Source organism: Sturnira hondurensis, unplaced genomic scaffold, assembly GCF_014824575.4.
Source record: "Sturnira hondurensis isolate 20B ecotype Veracruz unplaced genomic scaffold, ASM1482457v3 Scaffold0005220, whole genome shotgun sequence".
In the NCBI taxonomy this organism is placed as follows: domain Eukaryota; kingdom Metazoa; phylum Chordata; class Mammalia; order Chiroptera; family Phyllostomidae; genus Sturnira; species Sturnira hondurensis.
Genome location: NW_028077851.1, coordinates 421,461 through 444,279, shown reverse-complemented (window position 1 = coordinate 444,279; position 22,819 = coordinate 421,461). Strand labels below are relative to the sequence as shown.

Sequence of the window (22,819 nt, the reverse complement as noted above, 5' to 3'; positions counted from 1 at the left end):
TAAAGCTGAACTCCAATACTACTGTATCATGCCCTTTGCCACCCCAATATGGTAATGACTTGATTGTAATCATGTAGAGGAGAGCCATGGAAGTATGTTCTACATGCTAGCTTACAGTCACAATTTTAGAAGCCAACCTGTTAAGGTGAAAACTGCTCGTCCTTGGATGTTCAAACAGGGCTATAACTGATCTTGTCAGTACTTCCAATACAATTGGAATCCTACTCTCAGATTTCTTCCTTCCAATCTGAACAGTACAAACTTTGTACTCATGGAATAGACTGTATCTTCTGGGTCAATAGTTTCCATTCTCTGGAGCTTTTCTAACATGTTCATTTTAGGTACATTTACAAGGAGGACAGCTATTGTATCTACAGAGTCTGGCAGAAGTACCTGCTTGAGGAGGGTAGTAATATGGGTTTAATAATTTAGTTTTAATTTAAACATTTCACCTAAAATGCATGCTTGAATGTGATATTGTTGTTACAGAATTACATGCTTATGATTGTCTAATAAAAGACTGTCATAAAAGGAGGGCATTATTTGTGCCAGACTGTGTATTCCAAAAAGCCAGTCATTACTGTTGCAGTCAACACACGGCAGCCATTGATCACCTAGTCTAAATACTTGGTGTATGTCAGTAGCCAAAGGCAACTTGCTCCCCTTAAGGAACTTAGTACTGGTATTTGATTACTGAACCAGGTGTTACTAGCGTGGTAATTTCTGGGGCTACCAAGTGAAAATACCTCTTGATTCACCTCTTTCGTATCAGTTGGGTAAATAGCCATGAATAACATGGCATTAAACGCACTCCTTCTTGGTGCTTTTTATCACCTAGCCCTTCAAACAGCTCACTTCTGAAAGCCCACAGGTCCAAAATGATACCCTAAAGATGATCTCATGAGGCCATTGACAGAAGACTGAACAAAAAAAAAAACAGAAAGGACAGTGCCCCTGCTGGAGAAGATGGGCCCCAGGCTGACAGGGTTGCAGCTACAGGAGACCTATTCCCAGAACACGTGACCTAGATCAGTGCTTCTTACCTGGGGACAATGTGCCCCAGGGGACACAGTACTGTCTGGGAGATGTTTTTGGCTGTCACATCTGCCGGGGGTGCATCTAGTGGGTAAAAGCCAGGGTGCTGCTGAACATACTGCAACACGGACAGCCCCACAGCAAAGACTTGCCTGGCCCGAGATGTCAACAGTGGTAAGGCTGGCGTGCCGCTCTCTAGACGCGGCTGCCAGCAGACCAGTAAAGTTTAGTGGCTGCCTCTGCAGCAGGAGGACAGACCGTGCCGTTTGGAGCTTATCCAAAATGTTAGGTCAAGAGGCGACTTGAATTTTGTATGAAATACAGTAGGCAATGTCTTTTCAGTGCATGCATACATACATACATACATACATATCTCACCTATCATTCCATGCTTCTCCTTCCAAGTTCTGATCTTCTGCTGAGCATTTCCCACTGTAGCTTTGGCAGCACGCTGAGCTTTACAGGGACTGCAGCAGACTGCTCTTCCAGGGATTTCTTAGTCCCCCAATCTCGTGCAAGAAATCAGTCCCCGCTCCCATCATTTCTTCTGTGTTCATGGGCACAGCTCATCCTACATCCTAAAGTCTCCCTCTGTCAGTAGACTTCCAGGTTGTATATTTTGTTCTCAAATATATTAACCAGGATTTCACTATTAATGATATTTTGTGCTCTAATCTCCCCCACCTGATATCATGGAATGCGCCCTTGTATCTCATTACCCGTGAACTTTCTGACACCATGTCACTGAAATGTCTTTGAATGCACTTATTAACATATGAATGGGATGACATGTGTATCTCAGTTACACAGCTCCATAAAGGTCTCCATGTCAAGAGAGGGATACAGGGCCCGGCAGAAGTAAAGCCATTGAGTGTGGCTGGCAGGGTACATGAATGTGTCGCACAAAATGGACAGCAATTTGAATATTTCACCTAAAATATGTGTGCTTGAGTGTGATATTGTTATGGTGCAGAATTATACACTTAAGATTTTATAATAAAATATTTGGTATAGATTACCAGCTTGTAAAAAGGGGCGTTATTTGTGCCGGACCCTGTATATGCCCATGTGTATACATACACATATACACACACATGCTTAATATATATACACACACACACACACACACACACATATATACACACATACGCACACATATATACACACTGTTAATTCCTTAAAAATTTTACCTAGCTTTTAGACAAGATCGGGCATGTTCAGGGTGATATGGCCGTAGACTTACCTAGCTTTTAAAAGGAAAATGTTTAGCTTAGTATTTAGTCTTAGCAAAGCAACTTGACCAATTCCACTATTAGCACAATAACACAATTTTGGCATAATGTTGTACACTTAGACAAAATCGTAAAAATACAGTTATAAAGGCCCATCTTCCTCAGCCTTGATCTTACAATTTTTTAAATGTAAAAATTCAAAAGCCAAGTCAAACACCCAAGTTCACCTCAATCATGCATGGGTTCATACAGAAAATATTATCTACACATGTGCAAGGTATCTGGCTAGGCAATGAGGATAAAAAGATGCAATGCAATCTCTTCCCTCAAGAAGCCCCCAGTCTCCCAAATGAAAGCATGAGGAAAGGCCAATGCAGTGCAGTAAATGCCAACGAAGTCACCTGTGCTGGCTCCAAGGCGAGCACGAACAACTACAGTGGCACCTTGGTAGTCCCTGTTAATTCATCCTGACGCGTGATGAGCAAGCAACAACTGATGAAGCGTATTTTCTTGTGGCATAGTGTTGTGAGCCATACAAGTTCGAGCAAGTGCGAGGAGGAGTAGCAAGTGAGCACTGAGTGCTGAAACATCTTTTTCTCATGAAAATGCTGTGAGTACCAAGTTTGACGAGTTCTGAAGCCGACGAGTACTGAAGTACTACTGCACAAGGAAAACGGGGATGAGGGAAGGTGTTAGACAGAGGGGAGTGTAAACCCATTTCCTATTCCTCCACTGAAAGCCATATCACCTATGAGTGCACCATCCTTATATAAGACGACTTCAGCCCTGTCCAGGTAGCTCAGTTAGAGGGTTGGCCCAATATGCCAAGGTTGTGGGTTCGATCCCCAGTCAGGCGACATACAACAATCAACCAATCTTCCATGAATCAGTGGAAGAACAAATGATTGTGTTTTTCTCTCTCTCTCCCAATCCCTATCTCTAAAAATCAGCAAGTAAATTTTTTAAAAACTGTACTTGGGACCCAACTTCAATAGCCACAGCACTGACTGGTTTTCCTCTTTCATGGTAATCTGCTGGGAGATGGCACGTCCTTTAGAACTGACTGGTTAGGAGTGGAGGTTCGGGCTGTGGCCAAGATGAGATGGAAGGAAGGTAAGAATGGAATTTGCAGGCGTGGTTTTTTTTTTAAGATTTTACTTTTTGTAGAGAGGGGAAGGGAGGAAGAAAGAGGGGGAGAGAAACATCAATATGTGGTTGCCTCTCGTGTGCCCCATGCTGGGGACCTAGCCCACAACCTAGACATGTGCCCTGACTGGGAATCGAACCAGTGACCCTTCACTTCAGCTGCGCTCAATCCACTGAGCTACACCAGCCAGGGCAGCTGTGGTTTTGTTAACTTCAAATTCTGTTCATTTGTTTAGCTCAGCTAGGACACTAAAAAGGAACTCTTTTTTTTTCCAATTTTTTTATTTAATTATTTTTCAAGTACAGTTTTCTATTACTCTCATCCCATCCCACCCCCGTGCTCCTCCCTCCCTCCCATTTCCACCCTTCTCAGTTGTCCATGTATCCTTTATATATGCTCCTCTAAATCCCTCCCCTATTTCCCCTGAAATTCCCTCCCCTCTTCCCTCTGGTCACTGTCAGCCTGTTCTCTATTTCAGTGTCTTTGGTTATATTTTGCTTGCTTGTTTCTTTTGTTGTTTAGCTTCCTATTAAAGGTGAGACCATATGGTATTTGTCCTTCAACACCTGGCTTATTTCACTCAGCATAATGCTTTCCATCCATGATGTTGCAAAAGGTAGGAGCTCCTTCTTTCTTTCTGCGGCATAAAATTCCATTGTGTATATGTACCATAGTCAAAAAGGAACTCTTACCTTTTATGACAGCATAGAAGGACCAGGGCATTATTATGCTAAATGAAATAAGACAGTCAGTAAAAAACAAATACTATACAATCTTACTTACAGGTGCAATCTAATGAACAGAATAAATTGACAAACAAAACAGAAACAGAGGCATGGATACATGAATCAGACTGACGGCTGTGAAAGGAGACAGAGAAAGGAAGACTGAATGAAAGGGAAAGGGACTAGCCAAAAAACATATGCATAGCCCACAGACAACATGTGGTGATAGTCAGAGGAAGGGGGCGAGGGCTGGGTGGAAGAGAAAAAATGGGGACCACTGTAATAGTGTAAACAAAGAAACAAAGTTTTGCCCTGGCTGGAGTGGTTCAGTGGATTGAGTACCAGCCTGTAAACCAAAGGGTCATCGGTTCGATTCCCAGTCAGGGCACATGCCTGAGTTACAGGCCAGGTCCCAGGTAGGGGGTGCAGGAGAGGCAACCACACACCGATGTTTCTCTCCCTCCCTTCCCCTATCGCTAAAAATAGATAAATAAATAATCTTTTTAAAGGGGGTATGTAATAAATGCTTTATTTTAAAAGATATGAGATTTTGCTAGTTTTCTATTAAAGGGTATATGCTGCACAGTAACCCGAAGGCCACGAGGTGGCGCCTAGTGCACTGAAATCCCTCAACACCAGCCCAAGTACCAAGCCCTGTTTCAGGCTAAACTGAAAGAGCAACTAACTTGCTGCTGGGGGTGGGGGTGGGGGGTGGATTTTAATTACTAAAAATTTCAGAGCAATCCAAAACTAAGTACAATTCATGTAGGCATTTTCATCTCTATCGAGAGGAAGTAGATCATGCCGTAGAGAATGCAGGTAGCAAATGGAACACGCAAGCAGGGTATTTGGGTGACCACAAGAAAGGATCTAGAGTCACACAGGCGCACAGGACACAGTGCAAAGCACATTAACGTGAACTCTTTTCTAAAGAAACCAGTGATAAAGCCACCACCCCTGTAGACTGCCCATTGAAGAAATACCTGAGCAAAAACTAAGAACTTGGTAATAAATGCCTGAAGTGAAACTGGAATATATCAGCACGGACTAAACCGCACCAACCCACCTGGGAAGTTCCACGCTAGACATGCGGCACAGCTGGTACTGGGCGAAAGTGCGCTGTTCTTTGAAGAAGAGGGACAATACACTAAATCGCTAGAGCCTATCGGGTACATTCTGTAGTTTGCTCCTTCTTGTCTTCTAAAAGTCCTATATTGAAAAATAAAGCCTCTAGTTCTCATTATTAAAAAAACTTGATGGGTAGATAACAGATTTTGAATTAAGATTCTGATGTCCAAAGTTATCCAAACAAGTAACTTAACTAAAAACACAAGGAGCACCTTTTTAAAAGTTTGATCTCAGTGGCCTTCCAAGAAAGGCAATTAATGAATGTTATTTTCACCTATGCAAATAGCAAAGATGTTTTTAAAAGAATAGGATAACATTTGGTGAAGTTCAGGAAAACCGCTGATAACCGAATGTGAGCAACTGTTCTGGAGGGTTATGTGAAATACATATTGAAAGCCTTCAACAATACTATTCTGACCTAGACATCACTTCGCTACAATTTTCCTAAGGAAATAATTTATGGGTTAAATGTTTTAGCCACTTAGGATATTTACTGCAACATTGCTTAAAAGAGCAAGGAAAGTTCTAGAAAAAGCTTCAATGCACAGCAATAGATGAATGGGTAAGTTACAACTTACACACTAGGATGCAGCAGGTCTCTTGCCTGAACTGCACTTAACACATTCACACAACTCCCCAGAGCCCGCCCCTTCATCCCTTGTCAGACACCACAGGGACCCCACCAGCCAGTAGGTAGAGACGGGCAAAATGCTGAGCTGAAGGGCCAGGTGAGGCTCAGGATGGTGACAAGAACCGCGTGGGGAGACAGGACTGACACCAGCAGGCTCCCAGCACGCCGCACAGGCCGGATTCCAGGAGTCACCCCACACGCCTCCACAGCAGCTGTCTGTGCCCGTGACTGACTGCCACAAGTGCTTGTTCACGGCAACTGTGACTCCCACAAACACTACATTTATCTTATTTTCTTTAAAAGCATGCCAGCTAACTCGTGGAGCCGAGTGTGTGACCACCAATTTGGAACCCACACTAAAGACTGCGTCCTTCCTGGGAGCACCTTTCAGAGACGCTCTTTTACGCAGCCTGGGAGTCTTTGTATCTCCTGACCTTGATCAACTTCCTGTCCCATCAAGGAAGAAACTCTCTTGGCTGCAGACTCATGGGAATACCTCCCTTTGGGTGACACTGTGATACTGGGTACAGCCTCCCTGGGTGACACTGTGACACTACGTGTGGCCTCCCTTGCTATATTCCTAAGAAAGTAATACACTGTACTGGTCAAGAGTATCCTGGCCCCATACAGCCTTATTCTGAATCCCAGCACCACCCACTAGTGGCGGGACCTTGGCAGGTGCCTTAACCTCTCTGTGCTCCAGTATCCCGAGTGACCTGACCCTACGAGGGCCACACAAGCTCCCTCATAGTGTCGATGGAAGAAATCAATGAGCTAGTACATGTCAAGCGCTTAGGACAGTGCCTACAGAGCACACGGCAAGTGCCCCAGAAGCATAAGCCACTGTTATTACTACTGTCCTTCTTCCTTAGTGATATGTCCTGTCCAGCCCCCAGCACGGGGCGCCAAGAGCTCTCTAGTGAAAGAATGAACACACGGCCCTGTTTCCTCACTGGCTCATCTCTGAACACGTCCGCTTATGACTTTAGGTGTAAAGCTTCCCACAGATCTTTCGTAATGCCACGTCCTTCACCAAATCCCTTCACCCCAACCTTTCATCTACCTCTGCTAAGAATAACAGCTGGGAAGCAGAGGGGGACAAACCACAAAGGAATCAGGTGGGGATGATGGGATTTAGATGACGCACAGGAACTGCAGCCAAGGTCAGCCTTAAAGAATACCCTTCAAATGCCTTGGCAAGAAGCCATGTATATACTCGTGGTCTGGGACACGTTTAAGAAAAGAATTGTTTTCAATGGTGTAAAAAGGCACTTGTTCTAATTTCTTCAGTAGACAGGAAGCGACATAGCGGGTTCACAATTTAAATTGTTTCGAAAGTGTTTATTATTTAATAGCTCTCTCCCTCTGCCCCACCCAGCCACTCTCTCATTCTGCTTTTGTAATCACCCTAAAAGTGGAACACATTTTTCTCTTTGTGGAGGATGAGCATAAAGACTAAAGCCAATACACGTGATGAGGCCTTCATTAGGCACTACGTCACTGAGAAAGGCTGGTCTTCACCAAGCGTAAGTTTCCCTAGGGCTCCACAAGGTAGTCCTTTCTCAAGGTCACCGGTGCACTCATGGAGTTAAAATGCCGTTGCCCATCCAAATACAACATGGACTCTGAAACACAAGAGAGAGAACCGAAGAGGAACTTGCAGCACCTCGGAAAAGCATGCTACAAACACAAGCCTACTCAGGAACATTGGGACGCCAATGGGAACGCAACACTGGTGCCTGGCGAGCACTGCTGGGCCAGGGCTGTGCAAGGTTCCCGAGGGCGCGGGCCTTGACTCCTGCCCCTCTCCTCTGGGCCCGTCTGAGCGCCACTGGCTGCTTGCAGCTGGCACCAGCCCTTCAGACAACAGCTGGGCCGGCAGAGCCGCCACAGCTGCTTGTGGGCCAGGAGGCATCCTGGCCTTCGGGGCTGCAGAATGTTAAAAGACAACCCCCTAAGGAGATGCTCTGGAGCTAACAGGCATCAGTGTGCTTCCTGAAACAATCTTAAAAGGGGAAAATCTCTTTAAAAGCCCTTCCCTTTGTTAGGAACAAGCAATCATGCTGCTTACCTCCGTATGTTCTGGGAAAAACCAGGGGCACTTCTTTCTCCGACATGAACGTGAAATGAAAGACATTGGTGGTCGTATGCTCTTTAGTTTGCATGGTGGCTACTTCACTGTGGACTCTGACTTGAATGTAATTGCCTTGAGTATAGCAAACCTAAGAGATTACGGGCGTGACGGTCGTTCGGTCAGTCAGTCATATTGGGAAGAGGGAACAGGGCAGTCGTAAGAGGAGCAGTAGCATTATAAAGCTTCTCTTCCGGGCCCAAACGATAAAAAATTGTATTTTATCTTGTCGCACACCTACCTGGGAAGAAAGGAACAGCAAAGATCCGACCTCGACAGGTTTCTGAAACATGATATCATCCACGGCTACTACAAATGGTCGGGAACCACTATTGGGAGAGGCAGAATTTGGGGTCAAGGCAAAATTCTGAAGCTCTTTATTTTTTCCCCAACAACTGGTTGAAGCCCAACTTCAATGATCACAGAATAAAGTAAGCACTGAAATAACGTGAGTTATTTCACCTTTTGCTGGTGGAGGGTCTTGCCTTCAATTTATAAAAACCACAACATCTGTGAAGTGCAGTAAAATGAGGTATGCCTGTAATGTACTAATTTACTTAGTAAGAGTAACATTCCTCTACAATAAGGATCAAACCCAGCATGTACTAGTGTCATATTCTTTTAAAACAAACAACAAATTCCCCAACACATCCAGACGGGTTCAGAATCTCTCATTTTAGCAGGCTCCTTCTGAAGCACACCCTTGCTTTTTCTTCCACAGGTATGTTAAAAAAAAAAAGTTCCATTTCAACGGCACTAAAAATTGCTTCTCAGAAGTTAGGACTAGCCCTGGCTGGTGTAGTTCAGTGGATTGACCGCAGGCCTTCGAACCACACGATCATGGTTCGATTCCCAGTCAGGGCACATGCCTGGGTTGCAGGCCAGTTCCCAGCAGGAGACTCATGAGAGGCAACCATACATTGATATGTCTCTCCTTCTCTCCTTCCCTTCCTCTCTAAAGATAAATAAGTAAAATCTTAAAAAAAAGAAGTTAAGACGACCTTAGATCTAACTCACCCAAAGTTACAAGCAGTAGCCCATCCAAGTTCATATGCTTTCCTCATAAGGAAACCACCAAAGATCCTATTAAAAATGTTCCTCTCCTATAAGGCATAAAAACAAATGTTAAGAAATACAAGAGCCCTGGGTGGTGTAGCTCAGTGGATTGAGCTCAGGCCTGTGAACCAAAGGGTTGCCCATTCAATTCCCAGTCAGGGCACATGGCTGGGTTGTAGGCCAGGTCCCCAGTAGGGGGCAACCACACACTGATATTTCTCTCCCTCTCTTTCCCCTTCTCTTCCTCTCTCTCTGAAAATGAATACATAAAATCACTAACAAAAAAGAAATACAAGCTCATAGTCACCCTTCCACATAGAACAAAGGAGTTAACAATGCAAAGAAGAGAGGCCAGTTTAAACCAAATAAATCATAGATGATTACTAAGATACAAGTTATCCTATTTAGACGAATCCCCACTAAACCACAATACCTGAGGGTGGCAAATTTCCAAGCTCTTCAGTTTTGAATTCTCCATCCACATTGCATTAGTGGGCAAAACTCGACTTCGAAAACTTATAGTCCTGTGCAAGTAGATTTTCAATAAACCTTGTTAAGGCCATAGCTTCGAAGTAAACTGCTGAAAAGTAAACTGTTTGCAAACAATTCCGAAAATGTTCAGGCAAGCCTGGTTTTGGAGAAGACCAAGGTTTCCATACCTTCCCCATATGCAATCTCGCCAGCCTAACTTACTTCGGATCCAGCGTGTTAAGAAACATCTTGTGTATGGTCATCCTCTCTTCGGCATTGGGAGCCATCTTCAGTAATGACGCGGAGCTAAAGGCGACCCTTCTCCCCTTATTCACTGAAACATGGGGCAATAAGAAGCAATGGTCAGGCGGGGCCCACCGCACACTGGGGTTCCCACAAAGACAGTATTGCCAGGCTGCAAAAATCCCACTGGGAACTGTACCTATACCTCCCCAAAACTTTCAGTGATTCATTGCCTTCACATGGAAACTGTATCACCTCAGTGTCAAAGTGCTTGTCGTCACCTTGACCTTGAGCCCCAACCAGCAGTGATTTCATCAAAATACATTTCCCGTTTCATTAAAAATGACAAAAAATCACTTCAACTAATAAATATTGGCTGATCAATAAAACTGTTCCAACTACGGACTTCATGGAACAAAAAAATAAGTTGTTTTTAATTTCAACAAATTCATCAGAATGAGTAAGACACCTGACTGGTATGAGGAGCCCATACATACTCTTAAATAATCTCCTCTGCAGTACAGTTAACATGCTTTTAAAAGTTTATCTTATTATAAATAAATTAATATACATTCTCCTTGTCTAAAGAGCTCTTCTTCCTCAGGGCCTTCAGGGATGAGTGGATTTACAAATGCCGACCTGAAAACAAAAAATATAGTTTCAAATGTTATATCCGGCCCTGCCTGGTGTGGCTCAGTGGATTGAGTGCCAGCCCGTGAACCAAAGGGTAGCCGGTTCGATAACCAGTCAGGGCACATGCCTGGGTTGCGGGCCAGGTCCCAACTAGGGGGGGGCGCACGTGAGGCAACCACACATTGATGTTTCTCTCACTCTCTTTCTTGCTCCCTTCCCCTCTGTCTAAAAATAAATAAAATCTTAAAAATAAATAAGTAAAATGTTATATCCAATATAAATGGAAGATGAACAATTACCTGCTACTTTTAAATTCTTTGCTGGTCAATTTGAGTAATGCCTACTGGCTGCTTCACACAAAAACTCTGGAACCTTTAGGGGAGGCTTCTGATTACAGACTTACCTGTACAATAGAAAGGTCACATTATAAAAAGGACAGGCCTGCTGCCAAAATGTTTCACCTGACTCTAATCGCGCGGAAACAGTTAAAATACGTGGTAGAACATTCTACAACACAACTGGACCAGACTCTTCAAAAAAATGTCAACGTCTTAAAAGACAGAAACTGGCAGGGAGGCTATTTTAAAGAAACAGCGTAACCAACTGCAGTACACAATCCTTGATCAGATCCTGCCTTAGGGGAAGAAGCTATAAAGGATATTTTAGGGACATCTAGCAAAGTTCAAATATGGATCGTATATTAGATAATGCAATGATATCACTGTTAAATTTCCTGGGTCTAATAAAAGCATGGAGGTTATGTAGGAGAACTACCTTACTCTCTAGGAGATACATGCTGAGCTTTCTCTGGGTGAAACAGACTCCCATGATTCAGGGTGGAAATGTGTACACATGTGTATTTATACTGAGCACAGGAAGATAAGGCTGGTAGTAAAATGTTAACTGGTGAATTTAAGTGAAGGGTGTATGGGTGTTCATTGCCTTATTCCATTTTTCTGTAGGTGTCAAAGGTTTTAGAATAAAAAACTGAGCAAAAAGGAAGAGAGGATCTCGCTGTGGTGGAATCCAAAAGTTTCATGCAACAACAATGGAAAACACAAGAACTGAAGTGGCAGCTTGGAAAACTGAAATACATCAGCAGGGCAGGAGCTTTAACGCCCTCTAACGATGGCAACCGAGTCCCCAGCCAGACACCCGGAGCGGCAAGCAGGTCGGCGGGGCGGGGGGGCTGATGGGATGACTTAGACTACACTTGATCTTAGCCAAAAGGCCGAGAAGCGATGGATGACTTAGACTAGATGGGTGCATTCTTCACTCACATCAGTCACCAAGTTATTTTTTTCAACCTTGACATAATTTTCCATGTCAGCTTTCTATGCAGCAGAAATGACTTCTCATTGCAGACTCTTAACTGAGGTTTCTAACACAAAGTAGACTTCTCACTGGCCTCTAGACTCCACCCTGTATAAACAGCAATCCTGTAACACTCCCTGACCCTACTGCCACACACACACTCAGGCCAGTTTTTTCCCGTTTGAAGGCCTTAGGTGTGAATGTGCTTTGGAACCGAGAATTCAATTTAAGAGAAAAAAAACGAAGTATGAAGCCAAATAAGTTAAAGCCTGTACAATTAAACCCGACTTGAAAATGACAGTATAAATTCATGAGGTTATTTGTTTGCTTTATAACATATATCCAAGCTCTGTCCACTGAAAAGGCCTAGACACAATGAAAAACTAGTAACACACAGGGTTCAAGAGCCCAGAGTTTAGACTCTAAATACCAGTTCCCACTTAAAGGAACCCCAGGACTCCAGGGAGAAATCACCGATGCTAGGCCTGGGGTAGGAAATGTGTAAGATAAGCCCAAGATACCACTGTGCGCCAGGGGGCAGGCAGGTATCAAAGACTAGTAGGGAAATGTCAAAAGAGCTTGTTATAGGAGCCGGCTTAAAGGAGCTCTCACTGACCAAAGGCCATATGGTAAACTGTGAGCAGCAAGAGCAATGGCTGCAATTCAGAGACATATGTTTATATATTAAAATCCATGAATTCACAATAACACTTCAAAAAAAAGATTTTCTTTCTTTATTGTTAGACAGAGGAAAAGGGAGAGAGAAAGAGAGGGTCAGAAACATCAATGTGTGGTTGCCTTTTGCGTGCCCCCTACTAAGGATCTGGCCCACAACCCAGGCATGTGCCCTGACTGGGAATCGAATTGGTGACCCTCTGGTTTGCATGCCGGTGCTCAGTCCACTGAGCCACACCAGCCAGGGCTACAATGATACTTTTTCAAAAAGCCAAAAATTTAGAAAAACCATGTCATCCCTAGCTAATTAACCATCTCGTTATTTGGTAAATGTGTAAATAAAGGGCAACAATGAAACATTCATCCTGACTTCCCTTTACAAACCAAACTGCCCTCATTCATAAGGGAAACCTCCACTTTACCAAACTCCAGCTAATAAATGTTGAAGGAATGAGAGAACTTGAAAATGACTTTACACTCCCGCATGATTGAAGCAAGGATCAATCAAGGACATGAAGAGCCCTGGAGAAAGAGTGATAGGGAGCTAGCTGTGCGCAGGATGAGGAAGTACACTGTGGACCCTGCCGTGTACTACGCCCTATAGATCATTTCTGATCACCAGCACATACACTGAACTTGACAGTGGAAAGATCAGTCTGTCAGTACTTGAACACATGCACCAATCTTAGCCTCGCTATGAGTAAAACAATCTATACCTCCTGATACGGTGCAGTATGAGATACGAGATACACCGAGAGGATCACCTATGAAGTATTCTTGCCACACACACACGCGCGCACACACACATACACACACAAAGGCCATGAGGAAGCAATCAGACAAATCCGGAAAGTTGGACACTGTATAGAAGAACCAATCTGGCCTTTCAATGAGTTGATAAAACAATGAGGCGGCAGTAGGGACACACAGCTACTCAAGTGTTATAAACAGTCTTTACAAACCACACAACTCTGTGATCTGTGATACATTAAAAGCCGTAAAACTGAATACTTTCAATGGGTGAATTATATCTCAATAAAGCCATTAACCAAAAAAAAAACAAAAACAAAAACAAAAAACAGGCTTACAAGATATAAAAATCAAATGCAATACAGGGACCCTAATTTGAACAAATCATAAAAAAAAAGATAGTTGGGGAAACTGAATACGAACTGTTGGAATACGCTATGGATTTATTAGTATCTTAGTTACGTATCCTACTGGTAATATAGTTATTTAAGAAAATATCCTCATTTTTATAGTGATGCCTACACTAAGGTATGTAGAGGTAAAATGTTATGTCTGGGATTTGCTTTACTCTTTTTAAAGATTTTACTTATTTATTTTTAGAAGAGAAGGGAAGGAGAAAGAGAGGGAGAGAGATATCAATGTGTGGTTGCCTCTCATGAGTCATGCACCCCCAACTGGGTACCTGTCCTGCAACCCAGGCATGTGCCCTGACTGGGAATTGAACCGGCGACCCTTCGGTTCACAGGCCCGCACTCAATCCACTGAGCTATACCAGCCAGGGCAAGGAATTTGCTTTAAAATATTATAAAGAAAATAATATACTTTAAAAAACAGAAATATGGCAAAAATGTTAAAATTCTTAAGTCTAGGTGATGAGTACATAGACATCTACCTCATACTCTTCTCTGCAGTATTATGTAGCTTTGAAATTTTTCAAAATCATTTATTAGGGAAAAAAGAACAATTACCGTTTATTTTCAGAATCACGAGCCACCATTACGAATGTTGCTTCCAAAACAGGATAAAACTCATTGCCATGTAACTAAAGAACAAAGGAAAGAAAATGCAGATGTAAGAAATGCATTTCCTGGGGAGACCTACAGTTATAACAGTTATCGTATATGCTTTGAGAAAGGCTGCAATTAGAAAAAGAGAAGTGTATTCATGAACCGCCAGCTGCTGAGTTGCCAGGCACGGAACTAGGTTCTGGGTGGGGACGGCAGCATGACCAGGAGCCTGTGGGCCAGCAGGAGAAAGACACCCCCAAATCTCAAACAGTGCACTGTGCAAAATGCTGGGACAGACGCAAACCACAGGCTCTGGAGCTATGCAGGACTGCGACCCAGGGGCAGGAGTCCCAGAGGGACCTTCTGCATCATCATTTCACTGTCATGCCTCACGCAGAACCCTGGCTTCCTTCAGGCCTAGCTGTCCTCCGAAGGGCACACAGAGCCGGGTGGACCTCCTGCTGCGCTCACAGACTCTAGTATTTTCAGGGAACCTTAGTGTGCCAACTACCAGCACGTTTAGGATTCCTTAGCCAAGCCCAGGGGCTCCCAAGAAGGGGAAAGATTAGTGATGATCCTGTGGATTAAGCTGAATATTCATAAAGCACAAGCCTTTGAGGGTTTTTTTAAAGATTTTATTTATTTATTTTTAGAGAGAGGGGAGGGAGGGAGGGAGGGAGGAGGAGAGGGAGAGAAACATCAATGTGTGGTTGCTTCTTGCACAACACCAGCTAGGGACCCCGGCCTGTGACCCAGGCATGTGCCCTGACTGGGAATCGGACCACCGAGCCTTTGGTTCTCAGGCTGGCAGGCAATCCACTGGGCCACACCAGCCAGGGCTGGCTTTTTTAGCCTTTGAGGTTTTAAGGTGTTTCTTTATCTCTTAGAAGTCTGTGCTTCCAGGACAATCACATCATAAAATCCCATCATAACCAAACGTTCAGTTCCTTCCTCATCACTAGTACTCAATCACTAACGCCTGGTCAGGCCCTAGTACCTTTCCCCTCAACTTTCTACTAGCGTCTGCGCTAAGCCTGTTGGCCCTGTACAAAAGCCCTTCACCACAGGGCTCACATTCCTCTCCAGCTGTTCACAAACACTCTCACAGCTGTACCTCCCCCCACCCCAGCCACAGCTAACACCCTGGAGGCCCTAGAATGGACCATGCTGTCAAACACCTCCCCTGCCTTGCCTGACACCTCCCAAGTGGCTGATTTCCACACAAACTCCTCCTGGCCCAGAGAGCAATAGCCACCTCTGCGCCCCAAGCACAGCTCGTCATTCCCTCCTCCTTTATGTGCCAGCTAAATGGAAACAAAGCCCTCCCCTGACGCTGGTTCTCTCGGACCATCCCTGTAGGGGGCACTTGGAAACATGTAGGGCTGGTCTGGTTTGCCACACGGCTTGGGAGACATTACTAGTGGGACTGGGGTAAGCAAGGACCTGAACACTTCACAATGCAGGGGAGAGTCCTGCAGAACAAAGAATTTTCCCACTTCCAATGCCAATCGTGTCCCTGTTCAGAAACGCTGCACAATACCTCACATACTAAATCACAACCATTTCTTTTTTTTAATATATTTTATTTATTTATCTTTAGAGGGAAAGGGAAGGAGAGAGGGAGAGAAACATCAATGTATGGTTGCCTCTCGTGAGTCCCCTGCTGGGAACTGGCCCGCAACCCAGGCATGTGCTCTGACTGGGAATCGAACCTCGATCGTGTGGTTCACAGGCCCGCGCTCAACCCACTGAGCCACACCAGCCAGGGCACAACCATTTCTTTACGTGGCTGCTGCCCTGCTGCACCATGAGTTCCTTGAGGACAAGACCATTTTCATTCACACTTGTGCCCCAAGCACTTAGCACAAAGACTGGAAGATAGTAGCTACCTGACCAACGACTGCCGACGTGCGAACTGAGGCAGGTAATTATTGAGAACTGCCAGGATGTAAACTCCAATAGAACGGAACTATGCTCTGCTCACGCCCATACACCTAGCACAGAACAGGCATGTAGTAAATGATTGCCAAGCCAATGTTAAATGTGTAGATGTTGGGAAGTGGGCTAGGTGACTCACACCCACATCCTGCCGTTGAGGAGCATATGGTCTAGAGGAAGAGAGAACATGTGGCTACGCAGCTCTGAGGAGCAGAGATTGGCAGGTCAGAGAAAGGGTACTGAGGCAGGCATCGTGGGCGGGAATGGGTACTGTGAGCTGGGAGGCCCAGGGAAGGGTTCGAGTATGGAGTGACCTGGAAGCACAAGTGGAATGTGGCTGCGCAGAGCCAGAACACAAGGATTTTAGGCAAAGGGAAAAGCCTAGGCGATGACATTTGGCCACTTGCCTACTGTTTCAATTGCAGTTTATTATAATGAACACCTAGTAGCACCAAGCATCAGGAATGCAAAGATGAACAACTCCCTACTCTCAGGATGCTCCAAGTGTCCAGCAGTGGGCTCTAAGAAAGTACATGAATGATGTCGGAAGGAATCTAGACAGAAAAGCAGGTTGGAGCTAGTCGACAGAGCACCCTCAATCCTAACTAGTTAAAGGAGTTTAGACTTCAGTGCACAGATAATTATCAACACAGGTGTTTTTTTAAATATTTTATTAATTTACTTTTTTAGAGAGAGGAGAAGGGAAGGAGAAAGAGAGGGAGAGAAACATCAACGTATGGTTGCCTCTCATGAGCCCCCAACTTGGAACCTGGCCCATAACCCAGGCATGTGCCCCAACAGGGAATCGAACCAGCGACTCCCTGTTTCACAGGCTGGCACTCAATCCAGGGCACCATACCAGCCAGGGCAGTTTTTGAGGAGTGATGTGATTTAAGATCAGCTTTGGAAGATCTGATAAAAATGTATAAAATTAACAGAGAGTGAGAACAGGCTAGAGGCAGGCAGATTAGTTAAAAGGCAGCTCAGGTATTCACACAAGAGGCAGTGAGGGCTTGACTGGAACACAGGGGCCAAGGGGAAGAAGAAGAAAAAGAAAGGACCTGGTGAGCTGCTGAAGGGGCTGAATTTGCAGGACTTGGCAAAAGGCTGCATGGGAAAGGGAAAAACTTAAGCTACCACCAAGGTTTAGAACTGGGAAACCAGGAGGCTGGCAAAGGGGAAAAACTGGAGGAAGATCAGGCTTAGAAAGGAAGCTGACATGCTCAATGTGAAACGCACTGGACTGGAGGTGGTGGGAGCCCATATCTGGGGAGATATGACGGGGGTACTCAGAGAGGGAGGTCTGAAGGTCCAGCCTGGAATAGAGATCTGGAACCATCTCCACAGTCACGACAATAAATTAACATTAATGTCAATACCGCGTGACAGGCAACGTATCAAATTCTTCAGAGGGGTGGGCTGTTTTCAATCCCCCCTGTACCACACCATACAAGGTGGTGCTACTACTATCTCCACAGTGCCCTGGAGAAAACAGAGGCCCAGAGAAGGTAAGTGATTTACCCACAGTCACACAGCTAATAAGCAGCAGAGCTGGGATTTGAACCTACATGCACTCAAACCAGAGGCAGGTCACCTATCCCCAAGCTCCCTCTCTGGAATAGAAAAGATCACTCAGGTAATGAGTTATTGGGCAAAAGAGCAAGTGAGAAGTGCAAATTTAAAGCAAACATTCGTATTTGCCTAACATACCGATTTTCATCGGCTTTCTCCTCCCAATAATTCCTGTATTTCTCTATCAACCTACTTGTCCAAGATTCAGACTGTCAAGAGTCCCTAGGAAGCTGGCCCTGTGCCCGCAATGTGCTGCATGTGGCACCGAGCAGGCTAGGAATCAACCATGAAGATGAAAAAAGTATATGGACAACTCATAGCTGTATCCTAAACAACTTCACGGTGTTTTTGTTTTAAAAACAGTATTACTGTCAGTTACGACTACATGGGAGTTATAGACTCCAGATGCTTACATACAGCACCATATAAAAGACACTTCAACTATTTTAACCAACAACTTTAATTACTGCAGAGCAAGCTTCAGACTTTTCCAAAAGGTGAAGTGCTTCATAATTCCGTAACAGAAAAAATACATCTGAAAAACACGTCTACTGAGTACCCTGGCATAACTAAGTCATTCTGAAACTAAGTTTTCACAATGAAATCTTGGACGTACACTAAATTATTTGATTTCTGTGCTTTCATCCTCTTTGGGGTAGTTTTTCTTGTCAAGTTGCTTATTTCTTTATAAAAGCTACTCTGTGTTTTGCTCACTAGAGAAGCTGTTTTGAACTGCTATACAGTCTAAGTGATGATTCTGGGTTGAACTGTGTCCGTCAAAAAGGTATGTCTTAGTCCTAACCCTCTGGGATCCATAAACATGACTTTATTTGAAAATAGAGTCGTGGCAGATACAATCAGTAAGAATGAGGTCATACTGGAATAGGGTGGGCTCTAATCCAATCTTATTGACGTTACTATAAAGAGAGAAGAGAGTACTGGCTGGTGTTGTTCAGTGGGTTGAGCGCTGGCCGGTGTTGTTCAGTGGGTTGAGCGCTGGCTTGTGAACTGAAAGGTTGCCAGCTCAATTCCCAGTCAGGGCACACGCCTGGGCTGCAGGCCAGGTCCCCAGTTGGGGGCATGTGAAATGCAACTCATTGATGTTTCTCTCCCTCTCTTCCCCTCTCTCTAAAAATAAATAAATAAAATCTTTTAAAAACAAAAATAAAACAAAAAAAAGAAGAGACACAGAGACACAGACACGCAAGGAGAGAACCCATGTAACAATGGAGGCAGAAATTGCAGTATTATAGCTACAAGCTAAGAAATGCCAAGGATTGGCAGCAAACTATCAAAAGCTGGGAAAAAGCAGGGAATGGTTCTCCCTTACAGGTTTTACAGGGAGCACAGTCCTTCTGAGACCTTGATCTTGGACTTCTAGCCTCAAAACTGTGAGACAATTAATTTCTGGTCTTTTATGCCACCTGGTTCGTGGTGCTTTGTCACAGCAGCCCTAGGAAACTCGCACAGAGAGCAATCCCATTCATGCCTCACATAACCCAGGACTTTTGTGAAACTCTCTGGACAAACGCAGAAACAAGTACCCTAACGTGGAGCTGAGATGATATGAAAGTAATAAACACCAAATAACATGTCAGTCTCTGTCTAGGAGGAGGATGTTAATAACCCAGCAAGTCTGTGACCTGAACTTCCAATTGTTTCTCTGGAGCTGGTGATGAGCTGTGTGTCTAAGGACACATCAGTAAATGAGCTTTTCTTTCACTAAGAAATGTAGTGGAATTTACCAGCATTGGAACAAGCGGGCAGTCTGTGGGTGTTTACACACCTGGAACATTTGCATCTTCACTTCCATAGATGTCTTCCCAACCCAGCTAACATGGCCACTGAACTTGATGTCCTGTTCTGGGCTTAGGCTCTTCTTGTGCATATCTGCAAAACAGAAAATCAATCTGAGTTCAAACCGTACCCAAAATTTTCTGTGCTGTAAATGGACAATTTAAAATGCTGGTAAATTCCACTACCTTTCTTTTTTTTTGTCTCCCACACATAATGGCTTTTTTGATATACAAAAGAAATTTGTGTGTCTTTCTGAAAAATGTAGACAATGCAAAGAATATAAAAAAGTAAAGCTGACAGGGTCCAGAGGGGAGAGGGGAGAGAATCACAGGGGAAAAGGGGATGGGCTCACATGAACAAGTATAAAGGACACATGGAATAACTAAGGTGGGGGGCGGAAATGGGAGGGAGGTGGGGAGCACGGGGGGGGGCAAGCAGGGCTGGGAATATAAGACAGAAAACTGTACTTGAACAAGAATTAAATAAAAATAAATAAATAAATTTAAAAAATAAAAAAAAGTAAAACTGGAACCATGCAAAATTCTTTCCACCCAAAGACAATTATAATAAGTATTTTGGTATATAGCATTCCAGACATTTCCACATGCATATATATATACATAAAAAATTCCCCCATAAAAATATTTTCTCTAATTTCAATAATATCTTGTAATTAAACTGGTAGTTACAGAATAGTCATGGGAATGTAAAGTACAGCATAGGGAATAGAGTCAATAATATTCTAATAACCGTATGGTGTCAGACAGGTACTGGAAATATCAGGGGGAACACTTAGTAAGTTATATATTGTCTAATCACTGGGGTGTACACCTGAAACTAATATTGTACACAACTGTAATTGAGAAAAAACATTTAATTTAAAAAGAATAGTAACATCTGCCCTGGCTGGTGTAGCTCAGTGGATTGAGCATGGGCCTGTGAACCAGACGATCACGGTTCGATTCCCAGTCAGGGCACATGCCTGGGTTGCAGGCCAATTCCCGGCAGGGGCCAGTTCCCAGCAGGGGATGCACAAGAAGCAACCATACATTGATGTTTCTCTTCCTCTCTCCTTCCCTTCCCCTCTAAAGATAAATAAATAAAATATTTTTAAAAAATAGTAACATCTTATAAATGTTAAGAATTCTAAGTACGCATAGAAGATATTATTAGTTACCAATCTTGTCCACCAGAGCTGTAACTATTGATAAAGGAGACATCTTAGCTGAATGCATTTTGGTGTGCATGTAGCAAATAAGAACTGTAGGAAAAGAGAAGAGAAACAAAGGCAAAGCAAAATTATTTCTCAACATTTACAATTCACTCCCTGAAATCTATAAAAAGTCTTATCTTGCTTGCCCTGGCTGGTGTGGCTCAGGAGATTGAGCACTGGCCTGTAAACCAAAGGATCACCAGTTCGATTCCCAGTCAGGGCACATGCCTGGGTTGCAGGCCAGGTTCCCAGTTGGGGGCATATGAGAGGCAACCGATGGATGTATCTCTCGCACAGTGATGTTTCTCTCCCTTTCCTTCTCCCTCCCTCCCTCTCTTTCTAAAAGTAAATAAATCAAATCTTTCTTAGAAAGTCTTATCTTGTTTTGAAGACCCGATCCCCCATGTTCCACTGGTGGTCTCATCCTAGGACCCAAGACTTCATACACTGCAAAGTTTTAGGGAGCCTCTAATCTAAATGCCCCATCAGTGTTAGATTTGGTGAGGAAATTGAAGCCCAAAGCCCAGGCCCGCCAGCTGGCTTGTCACCACTCCACAGAGACACAGTGCCTAAATCGGAAAAAGACCCCAGCACATGTGTCTGGCAGCATCAGACATTTTCAGAAATGAAAAACAATCACAAAAACTCAGCTACCTATTTTCCTCCTGACTCCTTCCTAATCACGAAACAATTATTTCACTCAGAGTTATTCCACCTTCCCCATAACACCCTTGGCTCCTACACCACCCTGTGGTTATCTGCATACCTTCCATATTTTAACAAGCATTTGTATGTGCCAAGCATGGTTCTATGCACCTCGCAATCATTAACTCACTGAAAGTTGTATTATACTTCTGTACTTAGTGGCCTCCCTGCTTCCTCCATGATTCATTCAAATGTGTATCCCCAGCCCTCAGGACTAGGTCTGTGCACAATAAGTACTTGCTGAGTGACAATATATCCTTTCATCCATGCACCTGCTAAAGGATGTACTGGGGGAAGAAACTCCATTTAAAAGCATTTATGGCCCTGGCTGGTTTGGCTTAGTGGATTGAGTGCCAGCCTGCGAACCAAAGGGTTACCGGTTTGATTTCCAGTCAGGGCATGTGCCTGGGTTGCAGGCCAGGTCCCCAGTTGGGGGCATGTGCGAGGCAACCACACTCTGATGTTTCTCTCCCTCTCTTTCTCCCTTCCTTCCCCTCTGCCTAAAAATAAATAAATAAATACATCTTTTTTAAAAAAAGCATGTATGGTACCCAGAAAAGAAACTATATGTGTCTGACCCATGGCAATAGTAGCAGAAATGAAGAGAACAGGAAAGATCCAAGAGCTAAGACAAGGGAGACTTGACAAGGCTTGACTAAACCCAGGTTTCCAGCTGGCATGAATGAAGACAGTGTACCATTCACTTCAAAAGAGAACACAGGAAGAGAAGCGGCTCTTTCAACATGTTGAATTTAAGAAACCTGTCGGGAGCCGACCAGCAGCCGTCCCTTGACACAGTCAGGACAGATGAGATGCACCTGCACAGCAGAGGCAACTGTGGCTGGATTTCCTGTCTATCTCTCCCTGCATGTTTGTCTTTGCGATTAATAGTTGGTGGGATTTTTAGACACCTGTATTTCAGGCCAAATGATCTGCAGAATTCCAATGAAGTTGTACAAAATGATTTCTTGGCCATAGAACAACAGTCCCCCCTGATGAGTTAGCCCCTGAATGTCTAAAAGTTGATGGAGTCAAGGCCCCTCCCCTACCCTGGACAGGAATATGTATTAATTGAAATTAGACAGGCAAAGAAACAGGAGAAGCTGGTTAACGATTACAAACTAAGCACATAGAAACAATTACCAAGGAATTAGAATCCACAGTATATAAAGAAATATTTTAGACAGAAAGATAGATAGCTAAGTTAGACACCACAAAGGCCTTATAATGAATTTCCCATAATCACTGTTCAGTCTAGCATATCCGTTTGACCCATGCCAAATTCTAACAACTTTAATAAACATCTATTCATCAATAAGACATTTAAAACTCTGTATATACAGCTATTTCTAATTGTCTGATTGATGGCTGTCCTGGTCAAAATAACCTTTGTTATAACTGAAGCTATGGAATTTC

General features: G+C 43.9%; 1 protein-coding gene across 2 annotated transcripts in view; it reads right to left on the bottom strand.

Moving 5' to 3' along the window:
* Window positions 1-7,211: 7,211 nt before the first annotated feature.
* The window catches only part of ACOT9 (acyl-CoA thioesterase 9), a 31,477-nt gene continuing 15,869 nt past the window's right edge, over window positions 7,212-22,819 (bottom strand). Inside the window, exons 7-16 of one of the 2 annotated variants that reach the window (XM_037046222.1) lie at window positions 20,663-20,746; window positions 19,475-19,578; window positions 14,140-14,213; window positions 10,371-10,438; window positions 9,779-9,890; window positions 9,519-9,609; window positions 9,047-9,132; window positions 8,271-8,358; window positions 7,970-8,120; window positions 7,212-7,523 (exon numbers count right to left, since the gene is read on the bottom strand). In XM_037046222.1, coding sequence (XP_036902117.1) covers window positions 7,435-7,523; window positions 7,970-8,120; window positions 8,271-8,358; window positions 9,047-9,132; window positions 9,519-9,609; window positions 9,779-9,890; window positions 10,371-10,438; window positions 14,140-14,213; window positions 19,475-19,578; window positions 20,663-20,746 — 947 coding nt within the window. In that variant the 3' untranslated portion in view covers window positions 7,212-7,434. The remainder of the gene's footprint in view (window positions 7,524-7,969; window positions 8,121-8,270; window positions 8,359-9,046; window positions 9,133-9,518; window positions 9,610-9,778; window positions 9,891-10,370; window positions 10,439-14,139; window positions 14,214-19,474; window positions 19,579-20,662; window positions 20,747-22,819) is intronic. The other variant, XM_037046223.1, reaches the window with a different exon arrangement.